This window comes from Galleria mellonella, unplaced genomic scaffold, assembly GCF_026898425.1.
Source record: "Galleria mellonella isolate WM207_F2 unplaced genomic scaffold, CSIRO_AGI_GalMel_v1 utg962, whole genome shotgun sequence".
Classification (NCBI taxonomy): Eukaryota; Metazoa; Arthropoda; class Insecta; order Lepidoptera; family Pyralidae; genus Galleria; species Galleria mellonella.
The window spans coordinates 1,184,085-1,211,081 of record NW_026442180.1 but is presented as its reverse complement, the minus strand read 5'-3'; the positions used below and the strand labels follow the sequence as shown (position 1 = coordinate 1,211,081).

The following is a 26,997-nucleotide window of genomic DNA, read 5'->3' as shown; positions in this document are numbered from 1 at the left end:
TAGCTACTTACATGTAAACCCAAGTTTTTGCCAAAATATATGTATGAATCATAAAAAAAAAAAAATTATAATTTATTTTCATAATTTAAGATTACAATCTTTAAGATTGCAGTACATTGCATAAATTTCTTTGCTTCAAAAAGAAAAATGCTATGAGTAAAAAATTAATAGTAAAAACGCGAGAGGAAACCTTATTGATTAATAACAAGTAGATTTTGTTGTACAGAAAAAAAAACAGATTTCAATTGTGACTAAATCAGTTATTTCTATTTCAATACCGATTTTGATTAAAATTTCTATGAGAATAAACAGTAAGTATTTTTTTAGATAAAAAAGATTTTCAAATATATCTCATATATATATATATATATAATGAGATATAATAAATATATATAACGCTGGCGGGACACTAGTGATGATAGGTAAAGATGAAAGCAGTTCAGTTGGCTCATCGTGAAGTATTTGACAAGAATTAATCACGATGGTTTTTAGGAGGAACCGCGTGGAGGTCGACCTGATACGGTATATTGCTAGTAATGGGGCTGTTATTAGCCATTACTGACAATCCCTTTTCCCCGTATTTTTGTTAGTCCTGGATACAGTTCATTTCTGTATTAAATTTTGTTAAAATCTATTCAGCTGTTTAAGCAAATACAGTAGGAAATAGGACAAGGGGGAAAGGGATTGTTAGTAATGGGGTTTGATGGCCCCATTGCTGGCAATTTATCCTATCAGGTCGACCTCCACGTGGTTCCTCCTGGAAGCCATCGTAACTAATTCTTGTTGAATTCGTCATGATGGGATAACTGACTTGCTTCGTTCTCACCTATCATCACTCACTGGTGCCCCGTCAGTATTTACCTACAGCGCAGGCAGGGTTATCATTCCATTATCATCCATTAAAAGAAAAAAAAAATAGGAAGTAAGACAATATAGACCGAAAACAAAATGGTGTATCTATCATCGAAGTTATTCTTTTAAATTGAATTAAAACATAAGTGTTTATCGTTTATACCGCAGGAGCATTATCTTATCGTCTTGATAACTTACATATTCTGGCAGTGACAAGAAGACAATTCGCACGTAAGCGGCTTATGGTGCTGTTTTAATTTGAAAGTGATTGAATAAAAATCGATTATTGCGTGCAGTGTGTATATAAATCAGTGGTCAGCCACTGGCTAGTTGCAAGTAAGTAGATTCCCTGTTCTGTTTTATATAAATAGATATATAAGACGATTAAACGTTTTATCTAGACAAAGGTGGCTCTGAGTAAAAAAAAACAATCAAAATAAAGTTAGGTTAGTATTTTATAAATTAACGATAGAATATTTCAGAGGTTTTTTTTTGATGGGTGTAAATGGTATGGTAACCCCGCCTGCGCTAATGCGATACGCTGGCGGAGCACTAGTGAAGGGTGATAAATGAGAATGAAAACAGGCCAGTTAGCCCATCATGATGAATTCATCAGGAATTAACCATGATAGTTTCCAGGGAGAACCGCGAGGAGGTCGCTTTGGTTGGGTATATTGCTAGCAATGGTGCTATTAAACCTCATTACTAACAATCGCTTTTCCCCCCGAATATTTCAGAGGTTTTCAATTAAAAATAGTTTTAGAAGGATTTGGAGTTTGATTGATAGATATAATGTTCTTTGAACATTTGATTGAATATGTGGCATATGTATCTTTCTTAAATATACTCTCACATACGTTACCTAGATGGTCGCCATTTGTTTTTTTTTTTTTAAATGTGATTCACCTATTCTCTGTATTGCAATATCTGGGACTTTGAGATTTATTTGAGACATGCTAAACCTCTGCCCTCCTCCATAAGGCGCACAAACCATTCTTTGGAATCAACTTGCAGCAGCAGTATTTCCGAACCGATACGACAACATAACCTTCAAGAAAAGAGCATATTCCTTTTTAAAAGGCCGGCAGAACACCTGCAATGCCGCTGGTGTTTTGGGTGATCATGGGCGGCGGTAGTCACTTACCATCAGGTGAGCCGCATGCTCGTTTGCATCCTGTGTTGTAAATAAATAGAAAAAAAGGCTTTACCAGTAGTTGCTATGTTTCGCAGGCGGTTTTTTTTAATGGATGATAATGGAATGGCAGCCTTGCTCGCGTTAACGGGAGGGGCACTAGTGAGGGATGATAGGTGAGAACGAAAAGTCAGTTAGCCAAGCATGATGAATACACATGGAAATCAGCACGATGGTTTCCAGGGGGGACTACGTGGAGGTAGATCTGCCAGAGTATACTGTTTCGCCCATGATACCCCCCATATTTATTTTCATTATCTAAACATGAAAGTTACAATTATGTATAATATAGCATAATGAACTTTTGTACAAACAAAGTAGTATATTGTATTTAGTGATTAATGATGAAACGAGATCATCTATTAGTGACTGTTTCTAGCGATAAATCATCACGATATGAACTATCATATCATGATAATAAAACATGTCACCAGCAAATGAGTCATTCTTCTTAAAGTCAGTTGACTTTACTTTTATGATTTTTGTTCGTAAATGATCGATTCGTAATTTATTTGTTTATGTTTGTCTGATGTCTAAATTATAGTTAATTAAAATTAAATTATACTAATAGTAAGATAATCTGATAATTAATATAATAATAAGATATCTGATATTAATATATAAATAATAGATAATTATTGTTTCCTCCGTAAGATTACAATAGTAAACTAATTATAAATACAAACAATTACAAGAAAACATTACATTGAGAAAACAATTGGCGAACTTATTGTTAAGAGCTATCTCTACCAGGCAACCTTTGGATGGAAAAGAGTAATTATAAACAAATTGACTGGATGCACTAAACTCTGTACGTCTTATTAAATACCTATTAAGATTTTTAGAAGAAAATAAAGTTATTATTGTTAAACAAAGAAAAATTAAAAGATATATTAACAAATTGACTCTTTGTGATAATTAAAAAAAAAATGTTATTGTAAAATTAAAAAAAATTAACAATAACAAATTGACCTTTTAAGACCGTTTATATTAATTAATTTTCTTCCCACTTGAAAGAAATTGCGTATAGACATAGTTTGTTTACGTAAATAGTTTTATCATATTGGTAAGAGCCGTATTGTTGGTAGAGCACAAGTATGTTTACTTTCAGTATTATGTAGGTTTGATAGATCAGTAGCGTTTAAGTACTATTTATATAAATACATACTTCACTGCAAGTAGGTCGTTGTGGGTACTTCTACGATTGTAAACTATGATTATCGGGCAGTAATAAATTCTTTGAAAATTTCTTATTTATGTCTTTTGTTGCTGGCGTTTGGTGGAATTTTGAGTTCATTTGTATATTTTAATGTGTATATAAATTTATTGAATGATAAGGTACTATACCATTTTTCCTTAGTGTTTCATTATCCGTTCACTGCTGGTCATAGGTCTCCCCTATAAACTTGTGGCAGTTTATAGGGGAGGCCTATGTCCAGTGGAACAGTCCTAAAGCACCTGCATCCACAACCTTCTATGCATTTGAGGTCGTCACTCCAACTAATGGGGGGTCGTTCTATACTGCGTTTGCCTGTATGAGGTCGCCACTCAAGAACCTTTCTTCCCCATTAATTGTCGGTGCTTAGTGTTTACAGTTTAAAAAAATATCTCCAGTACATTATGAATATGTAATTAATGAAAACTTTTATGTTCTAGGTGAAATTAAATTAGATAAAGCTACATACAAGTATTCGATTGATTCTGGTAAAGTATTTATTTGTGGTTTGGTCTCTGCATCTATTCCTTTCCATCTCGCCCATCTAGCCCATCGTGACGAATTCAACAAGAATTGTTCACGATGGTTTCCAGGGGAACCACGTGGAGGTCCACCTGATAGGGCACATTGCTAGCAATGTCGAACTCCATTGCTAACAATCCCTTTCTCCCCAGGTGGACATTTAGGTGGGATTTGCAAGCAGGTTTGCCAGTGCAAAGCCCTCCCAATTCTAATTGGCCTAAGGAACGGCCCCGTTCCTTCTGACAGTCCATGGGGGCCGCCTATATCCAGCAGGGAAGGAATAAAGACTGATATGATGGTATCTCTTGTTTCAGAAAAGCTTATTCTCAGTTAAGGTTTCTTGCCAAAAGACACAATGTTGCCAGCAACAGTATCGACGTTGGTGCCGCGTTTGAAGTTGAACTTCAAGAAGCCGAAAATAGATAACTTCGTATTCAAGCTACATTACCAGTTTACAGTTACGCTCCTGATAGCGTTTGTGATCTTGGTCTGCGCCAGGGAACAGTTTGGGGAACATATCAGATGCATATCCGGCGCTGGAGTGCCGGAGAAAGTGATACAAACGTATTGCTTCTTCATGGCCACATTTACGATTGTAAGTTTTACTTATTTCAACATAAGTATATTTTTCCGTGAGAGTCAATCCCTAAATATTTTTAGGAGTAGACTTAAAGAGCATCTTCTATCTCTATGAACATATATTTATTTATCTATATGTGTAGGTATGTTATATGGGTAGGTAGGTATATTGTATGTGTTTATGTATGTGTAAGTATATGCATAGATGTAGGTATATATTTATGTATATGTGTATTTATACGATTAAATATAATGTAATTAATTTAATTTTGTCTAATTTGCTTAAAAAATTATTACAATATTGTACACCGATCTACCCGCTGACATTAATGCTCCTTTCCACTTTGGGTTTGCTGTAAGAAAACTCAATTAGAGTTAAGCTCGCCTTTGTACATTTGATTACCTCTGTCCTATTATTATAACTGGTGTGTACAATAAAGAATTAAATAAAATAAAAATAAATAAATAAATAAGCATCAGTGAAACTGAAAATAGGAGTTAAATATGCTCTTTTCTACAATAGTTGTAGAATAATAGTAATGCTCCATTTTTCTATGATTTGAACAATTTTTTTTTATTTTTTTTTTATACAACTTAGAATGGCAAACAAGCTGACGGCCCACCTGATGGAAAGTGGTAACCGTCGCCTATAGACATGAGCAGTACCATGGACATAACAGAGTATACTGTTTCGCTCATGATACCCCCCATGCGTTGCCATTCCTGTGGACTCAGGTGTTATTCCTCTGTACCCAGTATATTCACGTCATATCCCACCCTTCAAACTGAAACACAGCCATACAAACAGCTGCTTCACGGTTGAAACACGAATGGGACAGAGGTACCCAAGCAATCGACTTTTGTACAGTCTCCCTCTGGTAAAAGAAAATAACATGTTAAAGTCTTAACTATGTATCTTTTCCCAGGTACGACATTACAATGAAAGTCTTCTTCAAACTGGGTTCCTACCTCATCCAGGAGTGGGACCTATCTTGGAAAATGATGAGACTATTCACCACAAGTACTACCAATGGGTGCCGTTCTTACTCTTCCTTCAATCTATAGCTTTCTATATGCCTCATTACATATGGAAGAAGAAGGAAGGTTAGTGGTAACACAATTAAATAAGCAGTTAAATTAATTTAATCACTATTGTAATGTAATAAATAGGTACTGCTCATGTCTATAGGCGACGGTTACCACTTTCCATCAGGTGGGCCATCAGCTTGTTTGCCATTCTCAGTTGTACAAAAAAAGGTACTATAATAAAATTAAATCTAAACATATATCAAGTAATTAATGTCTTAAATAAATTAATGAAGAAGTAATATAAAATAATGGTATAATAACTTAAACCAAACAAGGAAATATGGTAGAACTCAGAAAGCAAAGTGAGTTATTGCACAAAAGTCGTTTCTGTTGCCACTCGTGTTTCTACCACCAAGTAGTAGCACTTGCCGACGTACAACGTGGGTAATGGTAGTAAAATTGCAAGGTACGAAAGCATAAAATTTTAGTTTTCATAAAAGTTAACGCATACCACCTCATCATGAGGGTCTCATTGTATTTTGTATTGTGCATTATGCTCTTCGTGCCCATAGAACACGGTTATAGCTTTCCACTAAGTGGTTTGTATACCATTTCAAGTTGGATGAAAAATTAACAGCACAAAAGCAATAATTTATACAAACGAGGGAGACTTTGTACAAAAGTCGCTTACTTCGATACCTCTGTCCTATTCGTGTTTCAACCGTAAAGCAGTTGTGTTTGCATGGTTGTGTTTCGGTTTGAACTAAAATATGACGTGAATTTACAGGGTACAGAGGAATAACAATTGAGTCCTCATCAGGGTATCATGGCGAAACATTATACTCTGTTATGTCCATGGTACTGCTTATGTCTATAGACGACGGTTACCACTTTCCATCAGGTGGGCCGTCAGCTTGTTTGCCATTCTAAGTTGTATAAAAAAAAACAAGCTGGAGTGAGATATAATTCGATATTGGAGACACATGAGAATGTTCTTAAATAAATTTAATATTGGTCTTATTCAATCTATATTAGCTGAACGCGAATCGGAAATTTTTGAACATCTCTGTAAATTATTGATGCCCATTAATTAATAAATCAGTTCAGGGTACGATAGGGCTGATATACCTGAGGAAGATAGTACCTTTAATAATAATTATAAACTCGAATATTAACTTGTTAGAGGAGAATCATGATTTTTTTTTTATTATGATTTTTTTTTATTGTAGGAGGGAGAATTAAAGCTTTGGTGGATGGTCTGCAGTTTGCGAGTCTTTCGTTCCAAGAGGAGGATATAAAAGTTAACAAAGATACGATACCTTCGAAAAAAACTATAGAAAAGAAGATTGCACTCATAAGAAAGGATATCATTTTTAGGTAACCACAAGTCATATATCGTCAGACCCGTTAATATTCTTTTTTTTATGCAACTTGGAATGGCAAACAAGCTGACGGCCCCCCTGGTGGAAAGTGATAACTGTCGCCTATAGACATGAGCAGTGCTATGGACATAACAGAGTATACTGTTTCATCCATGATACCCCCATGCATTGCCATTTCTAAGGACTCAGATGTTATTCCTCTCTAATTTAAATATATATATATATATATATATATATATATATATATATATATATATATATATATATATATATATATATATAATCTGACAATTAGGTCATTAGGATGCGTAGTTTATCTTATATATATATATATATATATATATATATATAGTCATGGAATAATTGATATCAAAATGGGCTTTATCGCTAACTTGAAATAAGTAATCTATATGCAAGTGCCTACGATATTGAAAGAAGTAGGTATTTTATATGCATGCGCATACATTTAAAAAAAAATTAACAATAGATGCAATCTACAGTTATACGCGACAAGAATTATTCAAGTTTTCTGGACGCTTCGACCACCTGACATGTTCCACGATCGAACATTCTAGCTGGAAACCGTCGTAATGTATTCAGAACGTTTTCAAATAAAGGTTTTCAAATGGCGAGCGTGTGCAGTTATATCTAATACTACTAAAACTAAAACTACTCGTTTTAAAAAAATATGCAAATTATCACAAGAATACTATATATATATATATATATATATATATATATATATATATAACTAAGTACTTATAATAGTATATATGGGGGGGGGGAAGGGATTGTTAGTAATGCGAACTATCAGTCCCATTGCTAGTAATATACACCAGTGAATAGTGATAGATGAGAACGAAAACAGGCCAGTTAGCCCATCATGATGAATTCATCAGGAATTAACCATGATAGTTTCCAGTGGGAACCGCGAGGAGCTCGACCTGGTTGGGTGGGTATATTGCTAGCAATGGGATTCTCAGTCTCCATTACTAACAATCCCTTCCCCCCATTCCAAGTGTATTCATCACGATAGGCTAACTGACCTGCCCTTTTATCCTTACTCACTGGTACCCCGCCAGTGTATATTCTTAGCGCAGGCGGGGTTACCATTTCATTATCATCCATTAAAAAAAATAGTATATATTACATAAATAAATATATACATCACACATATTTGGTATTTATGTATCTTCGAATGACTCTTTTTTTTTTTTTACAACACAGGGGGCAAACGAGCATGCGGCTCACCTGATGGTAAGTGACTACCGCCGCCCATGATCACCCACAACACCAGCGGCATTGCAGGTGTGCTGCCAGCCTTTTAAAAAGGAATATACTCTTTTCTTGAAGGTTATGTTGTCGTATCGGTTCGGAAATACTGCTGCTGGAAGTTGATTCCAAAGAATGGTTGTGCGTGGAAGAAAGTGCCTTGAAAAACGCACGGTGGAAGACCGCCACTCGTCCAGATGATTGGGATGAAACTTTAGTTTGTGGCGGGTTGTACGGTGGTGAAAATCAGCAGCAGGTATCAATCCGAACAATTCCTCAGAACACTCCCCATGATAAATTCGGTAGAAGATGCACAGAGACGCAACATCTCTGCGCAGTTTCAATGGGTCAAGTCGGACAGTAAGGCGTTGACTATCGATAATTCGAGCCGCCCGACTTTGAATGCGGTCTAACGGAAGGAGTTGGTACTGTGGCGCTCCTGCCCACAGGTGAGAACAGTATTCCATATGCGGCCTGACTTGGGCTTTATATAATTTCAGGCGGTGTTCTGGAATGAAATATCGTCTCACCCTATTGAGCACTCCTAACTTTTTGGAAGCTATCTTAGCCTTCTCCTCCAGATGACCGCAAAACTGGACGTCGCAAGATATATCAACGCCCAGAATTCCTAGACTTGACTTTTTATCAAGGGAAGTGCCCTGAAAGTGAGGAGATACGACAAACGGCGTCTTTTTTGCGGTAAACGCGCAGACTTGTGTCTTTTTGGGGTTAAATTGGACAAGATTTTGTTCACCCCAGATCGAAACTTGATGGAGTGAAGTTTCGATTTCAGACACAAGTCTATTCCGGCACTCATCGGTATGTGCCCGCGAGATCTTTGCATGACCGGTATATAATGTATCTCCTGTACTGTCGTCCGCATAGCAATGAATATTACTTATCTGTAACATATCATTGATATGCAGAAGAAACAGAGTCGGAGATAGTACACAGCCTTGCGGGACACCAGCATTGCCACACCCGATCAAAGGCCTTCGCAATATCCAGACTAACTGCTAAGGCCTCTCCCTTACTCTCGATTGCCACTGCCCATCGGTGTGTTAAGTAAGCTAAAAGATCACCGGCCGAACGTCCCTGTCGAAAGCCATACTGGCGATCACAGATCAGCCGGTGCTCTTCTAGGTACCGGAGCACTCTAAAGTAATGATTAACCGCAGATAATGCCAGAGGGAAACTTTGTACAAAAGTCGTTTGCTTGGGTACCTCTAGCCCATTCGTGTTTCAACCGTAAAGCAGTATTGTTTGCATGGCTGTGTTTCGGTTTAAATGGTGGGATATGGCGTGAATTTACAGGGTACAGAGGAATAACACCTGAGTCCTCAGGAATGGCAACGCATGGGGGGTATCATGGGCGAAACAGTATACTCTGTTATGTCCATGGCACTGCTCATGTTATAGACATGAACAGTGCCATGGACATAACCACAGCCAGCGACAGTTACCACTTTCCATCAGGTGGATTGTCAGTTTGTCATTCTAAGTTGTATAAAAAAAAGTCTCCCTCACAAAGTATCTGTTCGGTACCATATGGATATTTCCATATCTCGTATTTATTTGCCTCTCAAAACGAAATGCAACCATACAGTCGCAACTGCTGGGCATCAAACAATGGAAGATAAGTGTCCACGTGTGTGACTTTGTACAGATTCTTTCTCGTTGAAATGAAATGAATTTATTTTTCATGAATGTAGGCAATTTCAGATGATAGAGGTTTATATTTCCCATGACATTCTGCCTCTATGTCGGCGTGCAAATTTTTAACAATAAAAATGAATACCAGAGGGAGACTTTGTACAAAAGTCGATTGCTTGGGTACCTCTGTCCCATTCGTGTTTCTACCGTAAAGCAGTTGTGTTTGCATGCCTGTGTTTTGGTTTGAAAGGTGGGATATGGCGTGAATTTATAGGGTACAGAGGAATAACACCTGAGTCCTCAGGAATGGCAACGCATGGGGGGTATCATGGGCGAAACAGTATACTCTGTTATGTCCATGGTACTGCTCATGTCTATAGGCGACGGTTACCACTTTCCATCAGGTGAGCCGTTAGCTTGTTTGCCATTCTAAGTTGTATAAAAAAAAAAATAGAATATTTACAATATTAATTTAATTTGTAAATTAAATACTAAATCCGATTTTAGGTTACGAGTTTCACGTACCTGGTCCGTATGGATGATGGCGATGGAGGTTGCAAATCTTCTGCACGTGATGTTTCAAATTTGGCTAATCAATAGATTTCTGAACGGAGAGTTTATTGGTTTAGGGCCGAAAGTCCTCTCTTTTAGTGATTGGAACGAAATCGCTGATCCTTTGGAGGCTATTTTCCCTAAGGTATTGTTAATTAAACTATTAGTATTAAGTAATAATTAAAACTATATTTCTCTTTTTTTTATTAAAGTTTCAAGAATGTCCAGACTGTTTACGTTTTCTATCTATGAGGTGTCAGCTTGTTTGCGTCTTTCCATTTATTGATTTAACTAAGTTAATTAAAAACGTGATCCAATGATTGGCGCGAATTAAAGGGCTTAAAGTTTAGTTGTTTAGTGAAATAGAATAGAACAGAAGAAGCAGTTGAGATTTCAAAATATATATAACCTGATAAGTTTAAAAAAATATATATATACGTATATATTCAGGAATTTTATTTGTAGGTAACGAAATGCTTGTTCCACAAGTACGGTCCCAGCGGCACGATACAACAGCACGATGCACTCTGCGTGATGGCGCTCAACATTGTACACGAGAAAATATACGTCATACTGTGGTTCTGGCTGCTGTTTCTGTTTATTGCTTCAGTGCTTGGTGAGACTATTTATTCTTTATTCTACACAAAAGGTTATTGAAATAGAAAAAAACAAACATAATAGTGCACAAAGGCGAGCTTTTTTTTATTACAACACAGGGGCAAACGAGCATGCAGCTCACTTGGTTGTAAGTGACTGCCGCCGCCCATGATCACCCACAACACTAACGGCATTGCAGGTGTGCTGTCGGCTTATCTCTAAAAGAGATTTCTTCCAGTAAACCCAAACCCAACTATTGCTTTTTTCGACAATGTTCTTTGTCCTAGTACGCTAGAATTGTAAATAAGCTAATGACTGAATTTATAAAGACGCGTCTGGTCTAGCGTTTGTCTCAAATATGCCTATCATATCAGCCTTTAATTGTCCACTGAACATATGCCTCACCCGTGGGGGGTTTTGTCAGTAGTTGCTATATTTAGCAGGAGGATTGGCAACCGCAGTTAGGCTTTAGAGATGTTTTAAGAGGGACGCCGCTGTCCGTCTCTCGCCTTCCCTTAGTCGACTCTTACGACGCCAACGGGAAAGGAAGGGGTGGCCTATTCCATGCCGAAACATACACATATGACTTTGCATGAGAAAAGATTCAAGGAGAAGGGGATTGTTACGTAAAAATGGGGATATTATCTCCCATTGCTAGCGTTACCCTGCTAAATCAACCACCACACGGTCCCCACTATAAATCACCGTAGTGAATTTTTGATGAATTCGTCGCAATGTGATAACTGACTTGTTTTTCTCTTCTTTTATCGTCCCTCATTGGTGATCACTATCGCCACTGCCTGTGTATTTATACTAATATATAAAACGGAAGAGTTTGTTACTTAGAGGATACTTTGCACATTAATTCCTTCAGGAAAAGCTGCGGAAGAAAGTACTAAATAATGCTCTTAAATATTTTTTCAGCTGTCATTTGGCGCGCTATGTCCTTTTATCTGTACCGCCGTTCACTGAGGTTCAACGACGTAGTCTTCGGACAGGTGGTGTCCGGAAAATTCAACCCTTATAACGTGATCAGGGTTGTCAACGGCTGCCAATTTGGCGATTGGTTGTTCCTGTATTATTTGGCTAAAAACATGCAAGGATTCCTCTTCCAGTGAGTATTTTGAGCACACTGTTAAAGTTTCTTCGAATTTGGTTGGTGTGGCATTATTATACAGTTAAAAAGGCATTAAGGTATTATTATTAATTAAGAAATATAAATGGATAAAAATTCAAATTACCTACTGGAAGTATTTTAGTGTAACTTAATTTACGTTAATTTATTATTGTTATGACATTTAGAATGGAAAACATGCTGATGGCCCATCTGATGGAATGTGGTGACCGTAATCCATAGACATGAATAGAATCACGAAGATAAAAGAATACCATGTGATGCTCATGGTATCTCCAATTGTTATTCCTGAGGACTATAGTGTTATACCTCTGTACCTTGTAATTTACCTGTAATATCTCATCCTTCAAACCCAAATATAGCGATGCAAGCGCATCATCTTCACGGCAATAATACAAATAGGACAAAGATATTTATTTGGTTTTATGGATGATAATGTAAAGATAACTCCACCTGCGTTAACGGTATAAGCTGGCGGATTACCAGTGAAGGGTGATAGATGCAAATGGAAATAGGCCAGTTAGTCCATCATGATGATTCTTCAGAAAGTAACCATGTTAGTTTCCAGAGAGACCGCGTGTAGGCCACCTGCTTGGGTATATTACCAGTAACGGGATTTCTAGTCTCCATTATTATTCGTAACAATTATTTCTCCCCTGCATTTCGTTCTTTTTTTAATGGATGATAATGAAATGGTAAACCCGCTTGTGCTAACGGTATACACTGGCAGGACACTAGTGAGGGATGATAAAGCAAGCCAGTTAGCCCATCGTGACGAATTCAACGATAAATTAGTCACGATGGTTTCCAGGGAAAACCGCGTGGAGGTCGACCTGATATGGTATATTGACAGCAATGGGGATTAACCGTCCCATTACTAACAATCCCTTCCCCCCTCCATTCGGTCTTATGTTAATATGAAATTTCGCAATAATTAAATAAGTAATAATATTATAGTAATGGGGGGGAAAGAGATTGTTAGTAATGGAGACTGAGAATTCCATTGCTAGCAATATACCCAACCAGGTCGACCTCCTTGCGGTTTCCCCTGGAAACTATCATGGTTAATTCCTGATGGGGTAACTGGCCTGTTTTCATTCTCATCTATCACCCTTCACTGGTGCTCCGCCAGCGTAACCCGTTAGCGCAGGCGGGGTTACCATACCATTTAAACCCATAAAAAAAAAAAACTGTCCACTGCTGAACATAAGCTTACCTCTTGAGAGGTCTTGCCTGTAGTTGCCACGCTTGGCAAGTGGATTCGTATCGGCAGTTGGGCTTTGGAGATGTTTTAAGACAGACGCTGTTGCTTATCCCTCGCCTACCCATAGTTACCTGTTAGGACACCCATGGGATATGGATGGGGAGGCCTATTCTATACCGGGCCCACACGGCTATTGTTAATATTAATACAAAGGATTTTGCAATGTTTGCTAAATTACTAATATTTTTTGCCTTCCTAACAAGTATATTAGGTTTAAAGGATTCAATGTAATAAACCAATAGGTCATCAAATAAGAAATTTGCATGGAATGTCGAAGCTGTAGCAGAGGGAGATTTTGTACAAAAGTCGATTGCTTGGGTACCTCTGTCCCATTCGTGTTTCTACCGTGAAGCAGTTGTGTTTGTATGGCTGTGTTTCGGTTTGAAGGGTGGGATATGGCGTGAATGTACTGGATACAGAGGAATAACACCTGAGTCCTCAGGACGCATGGGGGGTATCATGGGTGAAACAGTATACTCTGTTATGTCCATGGTACTGCTCACGTCTATAGGCGATGGTTACCACTTTACATCAGGTGGGCCGTTAGCTTGTTTGCCATTCTAAGTGGCATAAAAAAAAACGACTAGCTTAGACACAAGTATGATTTGTTAATAACTCAATTTGTTTTACAGGGAATTATACAAGACACTCGCCGAGGAATTAGAGAAGAGAGACATGCCTTTAGATCAAAATATACCTGAAGAGGTCGGTGCACAACCGGTTTTGATTGCCACCCATGAGTACAGCGATGAAACGTTACCACTTAAAGATATCAAGAAAGGTGCATAATATAAGCTTAGAAAAGAAGATGGATGGGTCGACCCGGTAAACATTTTGTTGTCAGCTGCCACCTACAGGGTCAATGTTTTCTTATTGGAATTAAAAGAATCCTATCTCTCAATTTGGATCAAACATTACATATTAACAAATTTTCATTACAATTGGTTGAGCTGTTTTGGAGATTAGCGTGAACGAAGAACGTGACACGGGATTTTGATATGTTAGGATATTATGTAGTATATATAATATCAATTAATTGTTTATTATTTAATTAGCATTTTTCAGTGTAAAGAAGCAAAACTGTTTTAGTTTAGGTTAATAGTTACTTTTAACTAAAGGTGACTACTTTGGACTATCTTTCTTAGACTTAAAGGACTCTTTGTAGTGAAAAGTTCTCTCGAGCTGTTTTTCTTGCAGTACTATTACTTTTAATTGCGTTTCTTACAGTTGTAACTATTTCTGACTGTTTTTCTTGTAGTCTATATTTTATTTTATATATAATGTTATTTTTTTTTAGTATTTTAAATTATTTTGATTGTATTATCTTGGAGTAAAATTATTTTAAATATTTTTATACAGTCATTATTTTGGATTGCTGTTCTTGCTCCCGAAATTATATTTCATTGCTTTTGTTGCAGTTAAAATTTTTTTTGACAATTGAGAATTTTTACTAAAACGTAATATTATAATAATATAAGATTAGTAGTGAAGGGTATATTAAAGGCAATAGTGGTGTTCAAGACTGAGAAAATTTTCTTAAGAAATTATTAATTATTGTAGGTTTGAAAATATTTTTTTTAACTTTTCAAATAAATCACGAAGTTACATAATTCATTTGGCTATAAATTAAAACTAAAAGGAAAGGATTAATTTATGACAAAATTAATATAAAAGCTATGTACAATTTAGAAGATAACACTCACACAAACAATTTAAAATTTTAGAATTTTAAAATTTTTTGCATTTAGATGCAAAAAATTTTGCGAAACAACATGAAAGCTATTTTATTATGTTTCTTAAGAGAAAATTTCTATTTTTATGAACAATTTGTATAATTGACTGTAATATAACTACTTTACTGTGGCTGTGAATGACAAAGTCTTGTAAATACAGGTTGTTTATTATTGCTGATAAGATTGCTGGTTTTGTCAAATTCTACAACAAGCTGGCTGGCCACCATGGTTTTTTATGACATAAAAGAAGTATTAACCCCATCTATTATACGAGGTTTGTCCGGAAAGTACGTATAAAAGTTTTTTAAAAATTTTATTTTTCAATTATTCAGGTAAATCAATTTTATCCCCTTCAAAGTACTCCCCCTGTGACATAATGCACTTGTGCCAACGCCGTTTCCACTGTGAGAAGGCTCCTTGAAAGTCCTCTGGTTGTAGGTTTCTCAGCTGCCCCGTCGTAGCTTTTTTTATCTCATTTATGTCCCCCAAATGCCGCCCCCGAAGTACCAATTTGGTTTTTGGGAACAAGAAGAAGTCACACGGGGCCAAATCCGGCGAATAGGGGGGGTGTTCGGTCACCGTAATGGAATTTTTACTCAAAAACTCACGGAACGATCTTGGCGCAAATTTTTTTCATTTGAAGTTCGTTTCTTAGAATTTCGTGGACCACGGTTTTGCCCAAATTAAGCTCTTCAGCCACCTGTCTGACCGTTAAACGACGGTCCCCATTAACACAAGTTCGAATTCTTTCCACGTTTTCGTCGGAATGTGAAGTGGAAGGACGTCCTGAACGTGGGTCATCTTGAACGCTTTCTCGGCCCTCTCTGAATCTTTTTAGCCACTTGTGGACGGTTGGTTCCTTCACAGCATCATCCCCATAAACTGTTCTGAGATCGGCAAAAATTTCACGGCCATTCTTGCCGAGTTTCGAGAGAAACTTGATTACGACGCGCTGCTCTTCAACGGAAGCGGGCTCCATGCCGACGGGGTTTCGTTAAGAGGTAACTTCACAGATGGCGTGACAAGCCAGTTCGCACCGCACGGCGGTCAGACCAGAACTGAAGCATTGTTAGGGACATAAGGAAGGGGTCCTGCGCTTACCTGGCCTCCCCACTCCTCTTTCTCGCATTCCAGAACACTTTTATACGAACTTTCCGGACAGACCTCGTACTATACTAGCAGGGTTCCAGTGAGGGATGACTGGTGAGGATGATGTCAGGTCAGTTGGTCTATCATGACAATTCGACAGGAATTAACCACGATGGTTTCCAGGGGTAATGGCATGGAAGTCGATCTAATGGGGAATATTGCTATCCATTGCTAAATGGAGCTGTTAAACTTTAATACTAACAATCCTTGGATGGTGCTTTGACTTCTTATCTCCCCCCCCCCCCCACTACCTTTTATGATATTTTGCGAATGGAATGGACATATTTTAAGATAATTTCGTCACCTAGATGATGTATAATATAACTTTTGTTATTTTATTTAAGTAATAATAGGTAAAAATGTTCTGTATATTTGACAGAGATCAGAGGGAGATTTTGAAGAAAAGTCATTTGCTTGGGTACCTTTGTCTCATTCGTGTTTCTACCGTGATGCAGTTGTGTTTGCATGGCTGTACAGGGTACAGAGGAATAAAATCTGAGTCCTCAGGAATAACAACGCATGGGGGGTATCATGGGTGAAACAGTACTCCGTTATGTACTGCTCATGTCTATAGGCGACGGTTACTACTTTCCATCAGGTGGGCCGTCAGCTTGTTTGCTATTTTTATTATATTAAGTTGCATAAAAAATATTCAACAGTAATAAAAATAATTTTGTATACAAGATAATGTTTAACAATATAAGCGATATTCTTAAAAAAAAATTAGACCTTAATTATAAAAAAAGTGTTAGTATGCACTTACAATAACGTACTATTTTTATAATCAAAGTCATGGAACCAGTAAAAAAGTATTGTAAACGCATTGAATTATATTTATTGTACTTATATAATTATATATACGTAAATATTAATATATTTGTAAGCTAATAAATAAATCCGTGCAGTGCAATGAGATTCGATTGCAAAAAATGGACAAAATAGCTCAAATTTAGCCTATTTAAAATTTATGGAATTGATAGACATAGTGTCAGTGCTCAAAATATTATAGGTTCTAAAAAACAAATGAAAAAGCGCCTTCATTTTGAAGTAGCTTAAAATGTGATCGGATTTTGGTGTTTTCGTCGAATCCATTCGATTTAGACAGGTATTTGTTAAGTACTTATTAAATTTCATGCTAGTCTAAATTTGTTTTTTTTTTTTTTATATAATAAAATAGGTAGTGTTATATTTACTGTTTCTTGTTTTATTTCTTATTACTTTTTTTTTAATATACAATTAAATAAATCGATATAAATTGTTAATTTTATACGGTGGCCTTAGTTAATTATACTTAAAAATGTTTGCTCATGACTTAAAAGTGTGTTGTAGGTACATAGTTTTAGAACTGAAATTTCGATGTAGACGTCATAATATGTTAATTTATATTTTTCTTGTGGTAATAAAGTATATTATACAGTGTAAATCTTTATTTAGCAATTATTTTTAAGCGAGTAGTACATAGTTACAAGGTAGTTTGCGTCCTTTATTTATTTATTCGATCTATTCAAAAAGTACTTAAACGATTATAAAAAAATGTACACCTATATAAAGTTACATTTATAGTCAGCAAGGTAAGCTATATATTATTTACAATAATTCTATCTACCCGTATGTACCAAGCCGGGCTGAATCGCTAGTTTTTAATATACCTAGGCATGTCATTCTGGATTTACCAGATGTCTTTGTATAATGCATACATACTTTTGTCATGTATCGGTGTAGCTTGTATGGCTGTTTTTCAATTTTTCTTTCAAATTACAGGGTAGGTACACAGGCATAACACCATAGTCCTTAAAAATATTAATATTAATTAAATCAGAGGGAGACTTTGTACAAAAGTCGATTGCTTGGGTACCTCTGTCCCATTCGTGTTTTTACCTTGAAGCAGATGTTTGCATGGCTGTGTTCCGGTTTGAAGGATGGGATATGGCGTGAATTTACAGGGTAAAGAGGAATAACACCTGAGTCGTCAGGAATATCAACGCATGGGGGGTATCATGGGCGAAACAGTATACTCTGTTATGTCCATGGTACTGCTCATGTCTATAGGCGACGGTTACCACTTTCCATCAGGTGGGCCGTCAGCTTGTTTGCCATTCTAAGTTGTATAAAAAAAATGCCAGCATCATAGGGATGCCATGGGTGTCACATGTAATGTTCTACGGAGGAAACAATAAAGATTATCTATCTATCTACTTAAAGTGCTGTTGATGTTTTTTGACGACACTGTACCATTTCCCACTAGATAGGCCATCAGTTAGTTTTGCCATTTTAGATAGACGGGATGAATTTCCAAGGGTAACCCGCTGAGCGATTTGAAGCTTCCTCATTTCATTGCGCGCGCTCTTATGGGAGAAACTATGTTATTAGTAATTGATCAATCACAACTGCCCACTCTCAATTCACACCAGATCTAATAGTAATAATTGCGTAATAGCCAGCTCGGTTGAGTGAACGTTAACGAACTCTGAATTGCGTTCAAGTTTGGTCCAGAGAGCGCAAGGAGCACTCACTGCTAGTATTCGAGTATTGAACCTTAGCGTATGCTTCGGGACGTGCTCTCTCTTGGTTTAACCGATTTCATAAAAATATTTTATCCTATATAATAGTTTATTTATTTATTTATACTTATTTATTTATTCTTTATTGCAGAATAAAACTTTGTACAAATGGCAAGCTTAATGCCCTATAGCAGCACTCTCTCTACCAGCTATTACCAGCAATTAAATTGAGCTGTATTTTAAATAAAAAAAAAATGTGTTTCTTAAATTATTTATCCGTATGAAGGAGGACCGCTAGTTAAAAGAAAAATTGCTTTTTTTATACCACAAAGGTGGCAAAGAAGCATATAGCTCGTCTGATCGTAAACGATCACGATAGCCTATGGACGCTTGCAACACTGGGTGTGTCACGTGAGCGTTGCCGATCCTAAAGAATCTTTAATATACTCTTTTTGGAAGAACTCCACACTGTAGTCTCTAGGGAAAACCTCGGCAGAGAGCTCATTTCACAGCCTGCGCGTTCGCGGGAGGAAATTTCTCTGAAACCGCACTGTTTGGAGGGAAAGGGATTGTTAGTAACGTGGCTTAATGGCCCCATTGCTGGAAATCCTTGTCAGGTCGACCTCCACTCGGTTCCGCCTGGAAACCATTGTAATTAATACTTCTTGCATTCGTCACGATAGGCTAACTGACCTGCTTTTATACTTATCTATCATCCCTCACTGGTGCTCCGCAAGTATATATACTGACAGCGCAGGCGAGATCACCATTTCATAGTCATCCATTAAAAAAAAAACTGTACTGTTCGTGGTCATTCATGCTTAAGCGTGTGAGGATGAATTCCCTGAAATTTCATTTAAATAATAAACATTTTGTTTCAGTTTTCTATAGCTTTTATAAAATCAAACGATTTTATAAAATTTTATATCCTTTAGAACATTAGTTACAAATGTATTACTACATAATATTAGTTATGTTAGACTATATGATTATATTCTATACAAATACATATTGTTATTTATTAGTATATTATTAATAGACAGTCAATGGATTGTTGTTGATGTAGTTATAATTCAATTAATAAATGTAAGTATTTTATTTTAATAAATATAATATTTTATAGTACAACTAGCTGACTCAGCAAACGTTGTTTTGCCATATACATTATTTGGAGAATATTTTTTTAAACACCTTGAGGGTCACCTTTATCATTGAGGGGTATGAAAAATAGATGTAGGCTGATTCTCAGATCTACCCAATATGCGCACAAAATTTTATAAAAATTGGTAAAGCCGTTTCGGAGGAGTTTGGTAACAAACACCGCGACACGAGAATTTTATATACAAGATATTAATAATATATTGTCATGTAAATGCTTATTAGACTATTGGAATGTTAATTGTTTTAATTACGAATTTAAGTTTCAAGTATTGCAATTGATTCGATCATGTATCGGTTCCATTATTTTTGTAATTATATTTTTTTGTGAGGGTAGTAACGAATAGGCTGGCTGTCACTTATTCTTGTTTTAATTTTTGCCGAGAGAACACGTATTAAACACTCGTATCAAAATTAAGAAAATCTTTTATTTCTAGTAATAGCTGGTAAATAATCATCCATTTATTACTTATTATGTAGTAGTTAATTTTTTAGCGCTCGATGTCATTGTCACTTAGTAATCACGTAGTATTTGGCACAGACAAGGATGTAGGTTATTAATATGTCTCGATCACGCGGACAAGGTTACGGTTACAACTTGTCATTAAGATCACTATATATTTTATACTAGCTTTTACCATTATTTTATTACAGCTTGTACTACTTTATCCCATATATTATGTGTATACCAAATGTCATAGTGAATAGTGAAGCTGTTAAGAGGCTAAGAGGTAACAAACAAACTCACATATTCATAATAGTAATTAGAATAAGGATATGTAAGAAGGAAGTATAGATGACAATTTTTTTTTTGCATGTACGAGTAATAAACATACTAATGACGTCCCGAAGGATTTCCGCTTCCCGGAATTCGGTCGCACAGGTAGCGGCGGACTGGTTCTGTTTGGAGATCCCATCGGTTACATAAAAACCAGTACTGGCGTCTTGTCAGCCGGCAGTAGAGCGCCGTGGCTCGCACTGTATGCTCCATGAACCTTGATTACATGCTAGTTATTATTCGAAATGAAGGCTATAATCCTTTTACATGGAGTAAAGGGATTATTAGTAATGGGCTAGAGGAGACAGGCAGAGGGAGACTTTGTACAAAAGTCAATTGCTTGGGTACCTCTGTCCTATTCGTGTCTCAACCGTGAAGCAGTTGTGTTTGCATGGCTGTGTTTCAGTTTGAAGGGTGGGGTATGGCGTGAATTTACTGGGTACAGAGGAATAACACCTGATTCCTCAGGAATGGTAACGCATGGGGGGGGGGGGGGTATCATGGGCGAAACAGTATACTCTGTTATGTCCACGGTACTGCTCATGTCTATAGGCGACAGTTACCACTTTCCATCAGGTGGGCCGTCAGCTTGTTTGCCATTCTAAGTTGTACAAAAAAAAAAAAACATTATTACTGTTAGCAATATACCCTATTTTTTATGGATAAAAATTTAATGGTAACTCCGATTGTACTATCGGTATACACTGGTGAAGCACCAGTAAGAAATGATAGGTGAGAATGAAAGCAGGCCAGTTAACCCATTATGACGAATTTCACAAGAATTAATGGTGGTTTTCAGGAAGAACTGCGTGGAGGTCGATCTGACAGGGCATATAACTAGCAATGGAACTGTTAGACCCCAATACTAACAATTCCTTTCTATATATATAATAAACCGTATTAGGTCAAATTGCACGCGGTTTTTCTTTGTCAAGATGGACCAACTGATCTGTTTCATCCTCAACTCTATCACCTCTCTACTGGTGGCCCATCAGCATATAGTGACGCGCAGGTGGAGTTTCTGTATCATTTTCATTTATTAAAAAAAATATAGGTTACAACATGGTGCAGCATAACTGATTTTTTAGCAGTTATCATTGTAAAAGAACTGTATGCTGAGATAATTTCATCATCATCTCAGTCATTCTCTGTCCGTTTCTGAGCATAGGCTTCCCCCATAGATTTTTTTTATACAACTTAGAATGGCAAACAAACGGACGACCCACCTGATGGAAAGTGGTAACCGTCGCCTATAGACATGAGCAGTACCATGGACATAACAGAGTATACTGTTTCGCCCATGATACCCCCCATGCGTTGCCATTCCTGAGGACTCAGGTGTTATTCATCTGTACCCTGTAAATTCACGCCATATCCCACCCTTCAAACCGAAACACAGCCATGCAAACACAACTGCTTTACGGTTGAAACACGAATGGGACAGTGGTACCCAAGTAAACGACTTTTGTACAAAGTCTCCCTCTTGTAAAACTGCCACAAGAAACGGTCCTGAACCATCTGCACCCATTAACTTACTTTCTCACAATTGTTTTGTTGATTTAGTAATATTTTCGATAGGTTAAAAACATGTTATAATGCGAAGAGTATCAAATCTCAAAGTCTCCAATTTTGCATGAATCCATAAGGTAAATATTATATGTTCACATTCCTAATATTGACTTTACTTAAAAAATTACCTTGACATTACTTAAAACACTCTATGACTTTACTTAAAAAAATAGTTTTAGTGAACTCACAAAAAGAGCAGATTTTACAACTTAGCATCCATATTCATACAAATACATGTGTCTTTATTGTGGATTATAGGTCAAATTAAGGTATTACATTAGTTAAATAGTATCTCCATGTCCTGCTATATAAGCGTACAATATATGGAACAATTATAAATAAAGTACATGCATTATTTAACAGTATATAAAACATACCATTTAAAATTATATAGTGAAACAAAATAAATTAATATGAGACATTATTTTTTACCAATGATGACTATTTATCTTTATCATTGATATATTCGTTTAGGCTGTAATAACATTTATTAATTAACATATCATGAAGGTTCTTTTTAAAAACACTTGCCTCAATTAATCCTCGTATACGTTTTGGTAATTTGTTATAAATTATTACAGCTTTACAAAATATACTGTCTTTCATCAGTTTTGTTTTGCATGGTTATTATGGTATTCATATATTGCCTTAAGAAAATTAGCCTACTACCAATTTTTATTTAGTCAATATTTTATTAGTTTTTAATATCATGTTTTACTCCACATATATTCTTAATAATTAAGAGTACCTATACGACAACTCCAAAATGATACCACTTTTATAGTTCCACTAGTGTTTTTTGTATTTATTTACATAACAAAATTATAGTTATAAAACATTATATGAAGAGATACAAGAATGGTATGCAAAAATTTAAATCATTCTTTTTCTTTTTTTAAATACACTATATGGCTTCTTTTCAGCCATAACTAGTACCTATTGATTAAAAATCCTTATTCATGCAGCTTAAAAGTATTTTTCTTAACGGGTTTATCCAAGCGAACAGTTGAACAAAATTGTTTCCTATTTTTTGTTTTTACATTATGATGAAAATGGTAATCTTGCCAGAGTGTGAATGAGAAAGTAAAGAATGATGAAGTGAGAATGAAATGAATTTTTTTGCTTTATAGAGATGAAAGCGAAATTTCGTTTTCCGACTGCGGTATAAACATGTTAGCGGGATAGAGGAGTAACGGAATAAATGATGATAGGTGAAGAAGAAGTCAGCTCAGTAACACATTCGTGACGAATTCACTAGTTATTAACCATTATGGTTTCTTGTTGCGACCGACTAGCGAGAGTTTGTGTAAAATAACTTACCAATTACGATAAAACTGATACGATTTATAAGCGCGCAGGTTACTAAAACTCTAAGAAAAAAAATATTAAAACATAACTTATGATTTTAATACACTTGATCGTGATAGTGAAAAGTATCGTTTTTTGCTACATTGTCAGTGGTCATCTACACATAAAAACAAAAAAGCAAACTAAAATAACATACTTATTGATATTTAATAAAAAATATTACATCATTTAGTACTTAAAATTTGATTTTACAAATAGTACTTATACTCACTCCTTAACTCACTGTAATTTAATTATTTTAAAGTTTGTGCTTTACGTCTGGTTTATGAAATTATAAAAAGGCGGGATGATGGGAACGCGATTAGTTGATTCTGATTTGCGTTTGGCGCGAAAATACATGGTGTTGCACTCATTTAAAGTCACGAAAATTACGTTTCATTTGATGAAACTATAAATTATAATCTAAGTACAGTAATATCTATTAAATTAATATACATATATTTTCATAATAAATTTGGTAAACGTATAACTAAATTAATTATTATTTATTTACACGTACAATACGATTATTTATAAATTTTTACAAACATAAAGAAGTTTGGATGAAATGGAACGCACATTTTATCGTATGGTAACATTGACCATAAAATGGCGTCATGGCGCGTCTTTGACAGCTTGCTGCTAAACGGATTCATTGACATCTATTTGTCTTATTCTAGCGTCATTCGTCATGATACTGTTATCTCTTTCAGCGTTATAGAAACATTATTGTTTCGTGCATGTACAAATAAATTGTGAGAGACGGATCAACCGTGAGACTGAGTACTTTTCTTTGAGGTCGTAGGTATGCTTGCGTTTTGAGTGTTAAATTGTGTTTCGCGTTAATTTCCTCGTATATTTACAGATATTGACGTTATTTAACAGACAATAAATCTTTGTTTGTGTGAAAAATTTACTGTGTGTAAATTGTCGTAAATAAACATTCGTGGTGCGACAAAAAAAAATTTGCGAAAATAATTTTCTTTGAGAGAAAATAACTGAAGAATTGTGCAGAGGATAACAAAAACAAGTAAGTTTAATTAATTATTTTAAATGGGTTTTGTAAAATTATTTTGCCAAGCTCATTTGTAACACGTAATGAAAACACAGCTGATTATACCTCGGGTATATTGTCTAATTTATAGGTCAGTTTACTATTACATCTCATATATGTAGGTTTATTATTATTGACAATACAAAATATGGTAGTATGTCATTCTATTATGGTATTGTATTCATAAAAACACTGATTCAATTAAATTTTCAACCGATATTAGCAAGATCTATGCCTTATTAATTGTTTTATATATTTCCTCAATTTAACAGTCAACATTATTACTAAGTAATTATCATGATGTCATTAGGTCTCTGAGTTTCCTTGAACTATATCATTGCATAATTAATACACTGCTTCATCACTAATAAAATAATGTCATTTGTTTATTTAATGAAATTCTATTTTATTTGTACGAGGTTTGTCCGGAAAGTACGTATAAAAGTTTTTTAAAAATTTTATTTTACAATTATTCAGGTAAATCAATTTTATCCCCTTCAAAGTACTCCCCCTGTGACATAATGCACTTGTGCCAACGCCGTTTCCACTGTGAGAAGGCTCCTTGAAAGTCCTCTGGTTGTAGGTTTCTCAGCTGCCCCGTCGTAGCTTTTTTTATCTCATTTATGTCCCCCAAATGCCGCCCCCGAAGTACCAATTTGGTTTTTGGGAACAAGAAGAAGTCACACGGGGCCAAATCCGGCGAATAGGGGGGGTGTTCGGTCACCGTAATGGAATTTTTACTCAAAAACTCACGGACAACAAGAGAGGTGTGGGCAGGGGCATTGTCGTGGTGAAGAATCCAACGCCCCTCTCGCGCCAATTCTGGACGAACTCGTGCCACACGAGCTTTGAGGCGTCTGAGCACATCGACGTAGAATTTTCCATCAACTGTCTGGCCTGGAGGGACGAATTCTTGATGGACAATCCCCCGAACATCGAAAAAAACAATCAACATTGTCTCGGCCCTCTCTGAATCTTTTTAGCCACTTGTGGACGGTTGGTTCCTTCACAGCATCATCCCCATAAACTGTTCTGAGATCGGCAAAAATTTCACGGCCATTCTTGCCGAGTTTCGAGAGAAACTTGATTACGACGCGCTGCTCTTCAACGGAAGCGGGCTCCATGCCGACGGGGTTTCGTTAAGAGGTAACTTTACAGATGGCGTGACAAGCCAGTTCGCACCGCACGGCGGTCAGACCAGAACTGAAGCATTGTTAGGGACATAAGGAAGGGGTCCTGCGCTTACCTGGCCTCCCCACTCCTCTTTCTCGCATTCCAGAACACTTTTATACGAACTTTCCGGACAGACCTCGTATATGAACAAAAATAGATGTTGTGTCATATTATTTTACATCAACAGAGGCTTAATACAAATAAGTTAATTTTCTTTACTATATTTATCTGTACTTGTAACAATTAGTTGATCACAACATGTCTTCATATCATAGTATTTTAAAAATAAAATGGAATCATAATTATGAATTTATTTATAATCCTCAATACTTATAAAACCTTTTTAATGTATGTAGTTTTATTTTAATAATAAAAAAAATTGTTCCATACAAAAATACTAACATCAATTGTGGCAGAATCAGTTATATAGATGAAACTTGTATGGTACCTATCTGAATGTATATCTTTTCAGCTAAAAAAGAGGATTTTTCAAATCGGTTTATATATGTTGAAGTTATGAGGTAACAAACATAAAAAAGTACTAATTTGAGAACCTCTCCCGTTCTTGAAGTCAGTTGTGAAAACATAAAATATGACCAATTTGAGAACCTCCCCTGTTCTTGAAGTCAGTTGTAAAGACATAAAATATGACCAATTTGAGAACCTCCCCCGTTCTTGAAGTCATTTGAAAAGATACAAAATCTAAACAATTTGAGAACCTCCTCTATTCTTGAAGTCAGTTGAAAAGCCATAAAATACAACCAGTTTGAGAACCTTCTCCGTTTTTGAAGTCATTTGAAAAGACATTAAGATTGTAGACTAATCCAGTCATATCTAGAAAAACAGAATATACTTATTTTTATTTCAAATCCCTGCTTACTTTTTAAGTAAAATAAATATAGATATAAATATTACACTGATAGCTAAAGATATGAAGTTAATACATATCTGGGTTAATTTTTTAAATGAGATGGCACTTAACTTACTTTAAGTTTTCTAGGCCTGAGTAATATGTGGACAATGGAAGTTGATAGTGAAAATTGTAAAAATAACTTACAGTTCACATAATAACATTCACAGGATGATAATCATAATATGAAATTCAAGGTATTTATGGTTTTATATCTAGTTGTGTATTCACAACTGGTTATGATGGAAATAAATAAGATTTTTTATACCACTGAGGTGGCAAACAAGCATTTAATTTATGGCTCTGATAATATTATCTCTCAAAGAACCATTGATATGAAAAATCTCTAGATGCACAATAAAATTATTGATATGTAATAA

General features: G+C 35.8%; 2 protein-coding genes and 1 long non-coding RNA gene across 4 annotated transcripts in view; 2 read left to right on the top strand and 1 right to left on the bottom strand.

The window, feature by feature from the left end:
• LOC128202455 (uncharacterized) overlaps positions 1-2,021 on the bottom strand; it is a 34,334-nt gene extending 32,313 nt beyond the window's left edge. The window contains exon 1 of the long non-coding RNA XR_008253794.1: positions 1,997-2,021. This is a non-coding gene — a long non-coding RNA (uncharacterized LOC128202455). The remainder of the gene's footprint in view (positions 1-1,996) is intronic.
• Positions 1,033-17,550, top strand: LOC113522880 (innexin inx7-like). 2 transcript variants are annotated; one of them, XM_052902885.1, is made up of 8 exons: positions 1,033-1,188; positions 4,097-4,377; positions 5,288-5,465; positions 6,620-6,767; positions 10,205-10,394; positions 10,715-10,865; positions 11,771-11,960; positions 13,878-17,550. In XM_052902885.1, exons 2-8 carry the CDS (start codon positions 4,138-4,140, stop codon positions 14,032-14,034), a joined length of 1,254 nt encoding a protein of 417 aa, XP_052758845.1. In that variant the 5' UTR covers positions 1,033-1,188; positions 4,097-4,137; the 3' UTR covers positions 14,035-17,550. The 2 variants fall into 2 exon arrangements, with proteins under 2 accessions (XP_052758845.1, XP_052758846.1); XM_052902886.1 differs by lacking the exon at positions 1,033-1,188 and adding an exon at positions 1,872-2,002.
• Positions 17,551-24,110: 6,560 nt separating this feature from the next.
• Positions 24,111-26,997, top strand: part of LOC113522438 (innexin inx1) — a 66,820-nt gene continuing 63,933 nt past the window's right edge. Inside the window, exon 1 of the mRNA XM_026908114.3 lies at positions 24,111-24,510. The gene's annotated coding sequence lies outside the window, so the exon portion shown is untranslated. The remainder of the gene's footprint in view (positions 24,511-26,997) is intronic.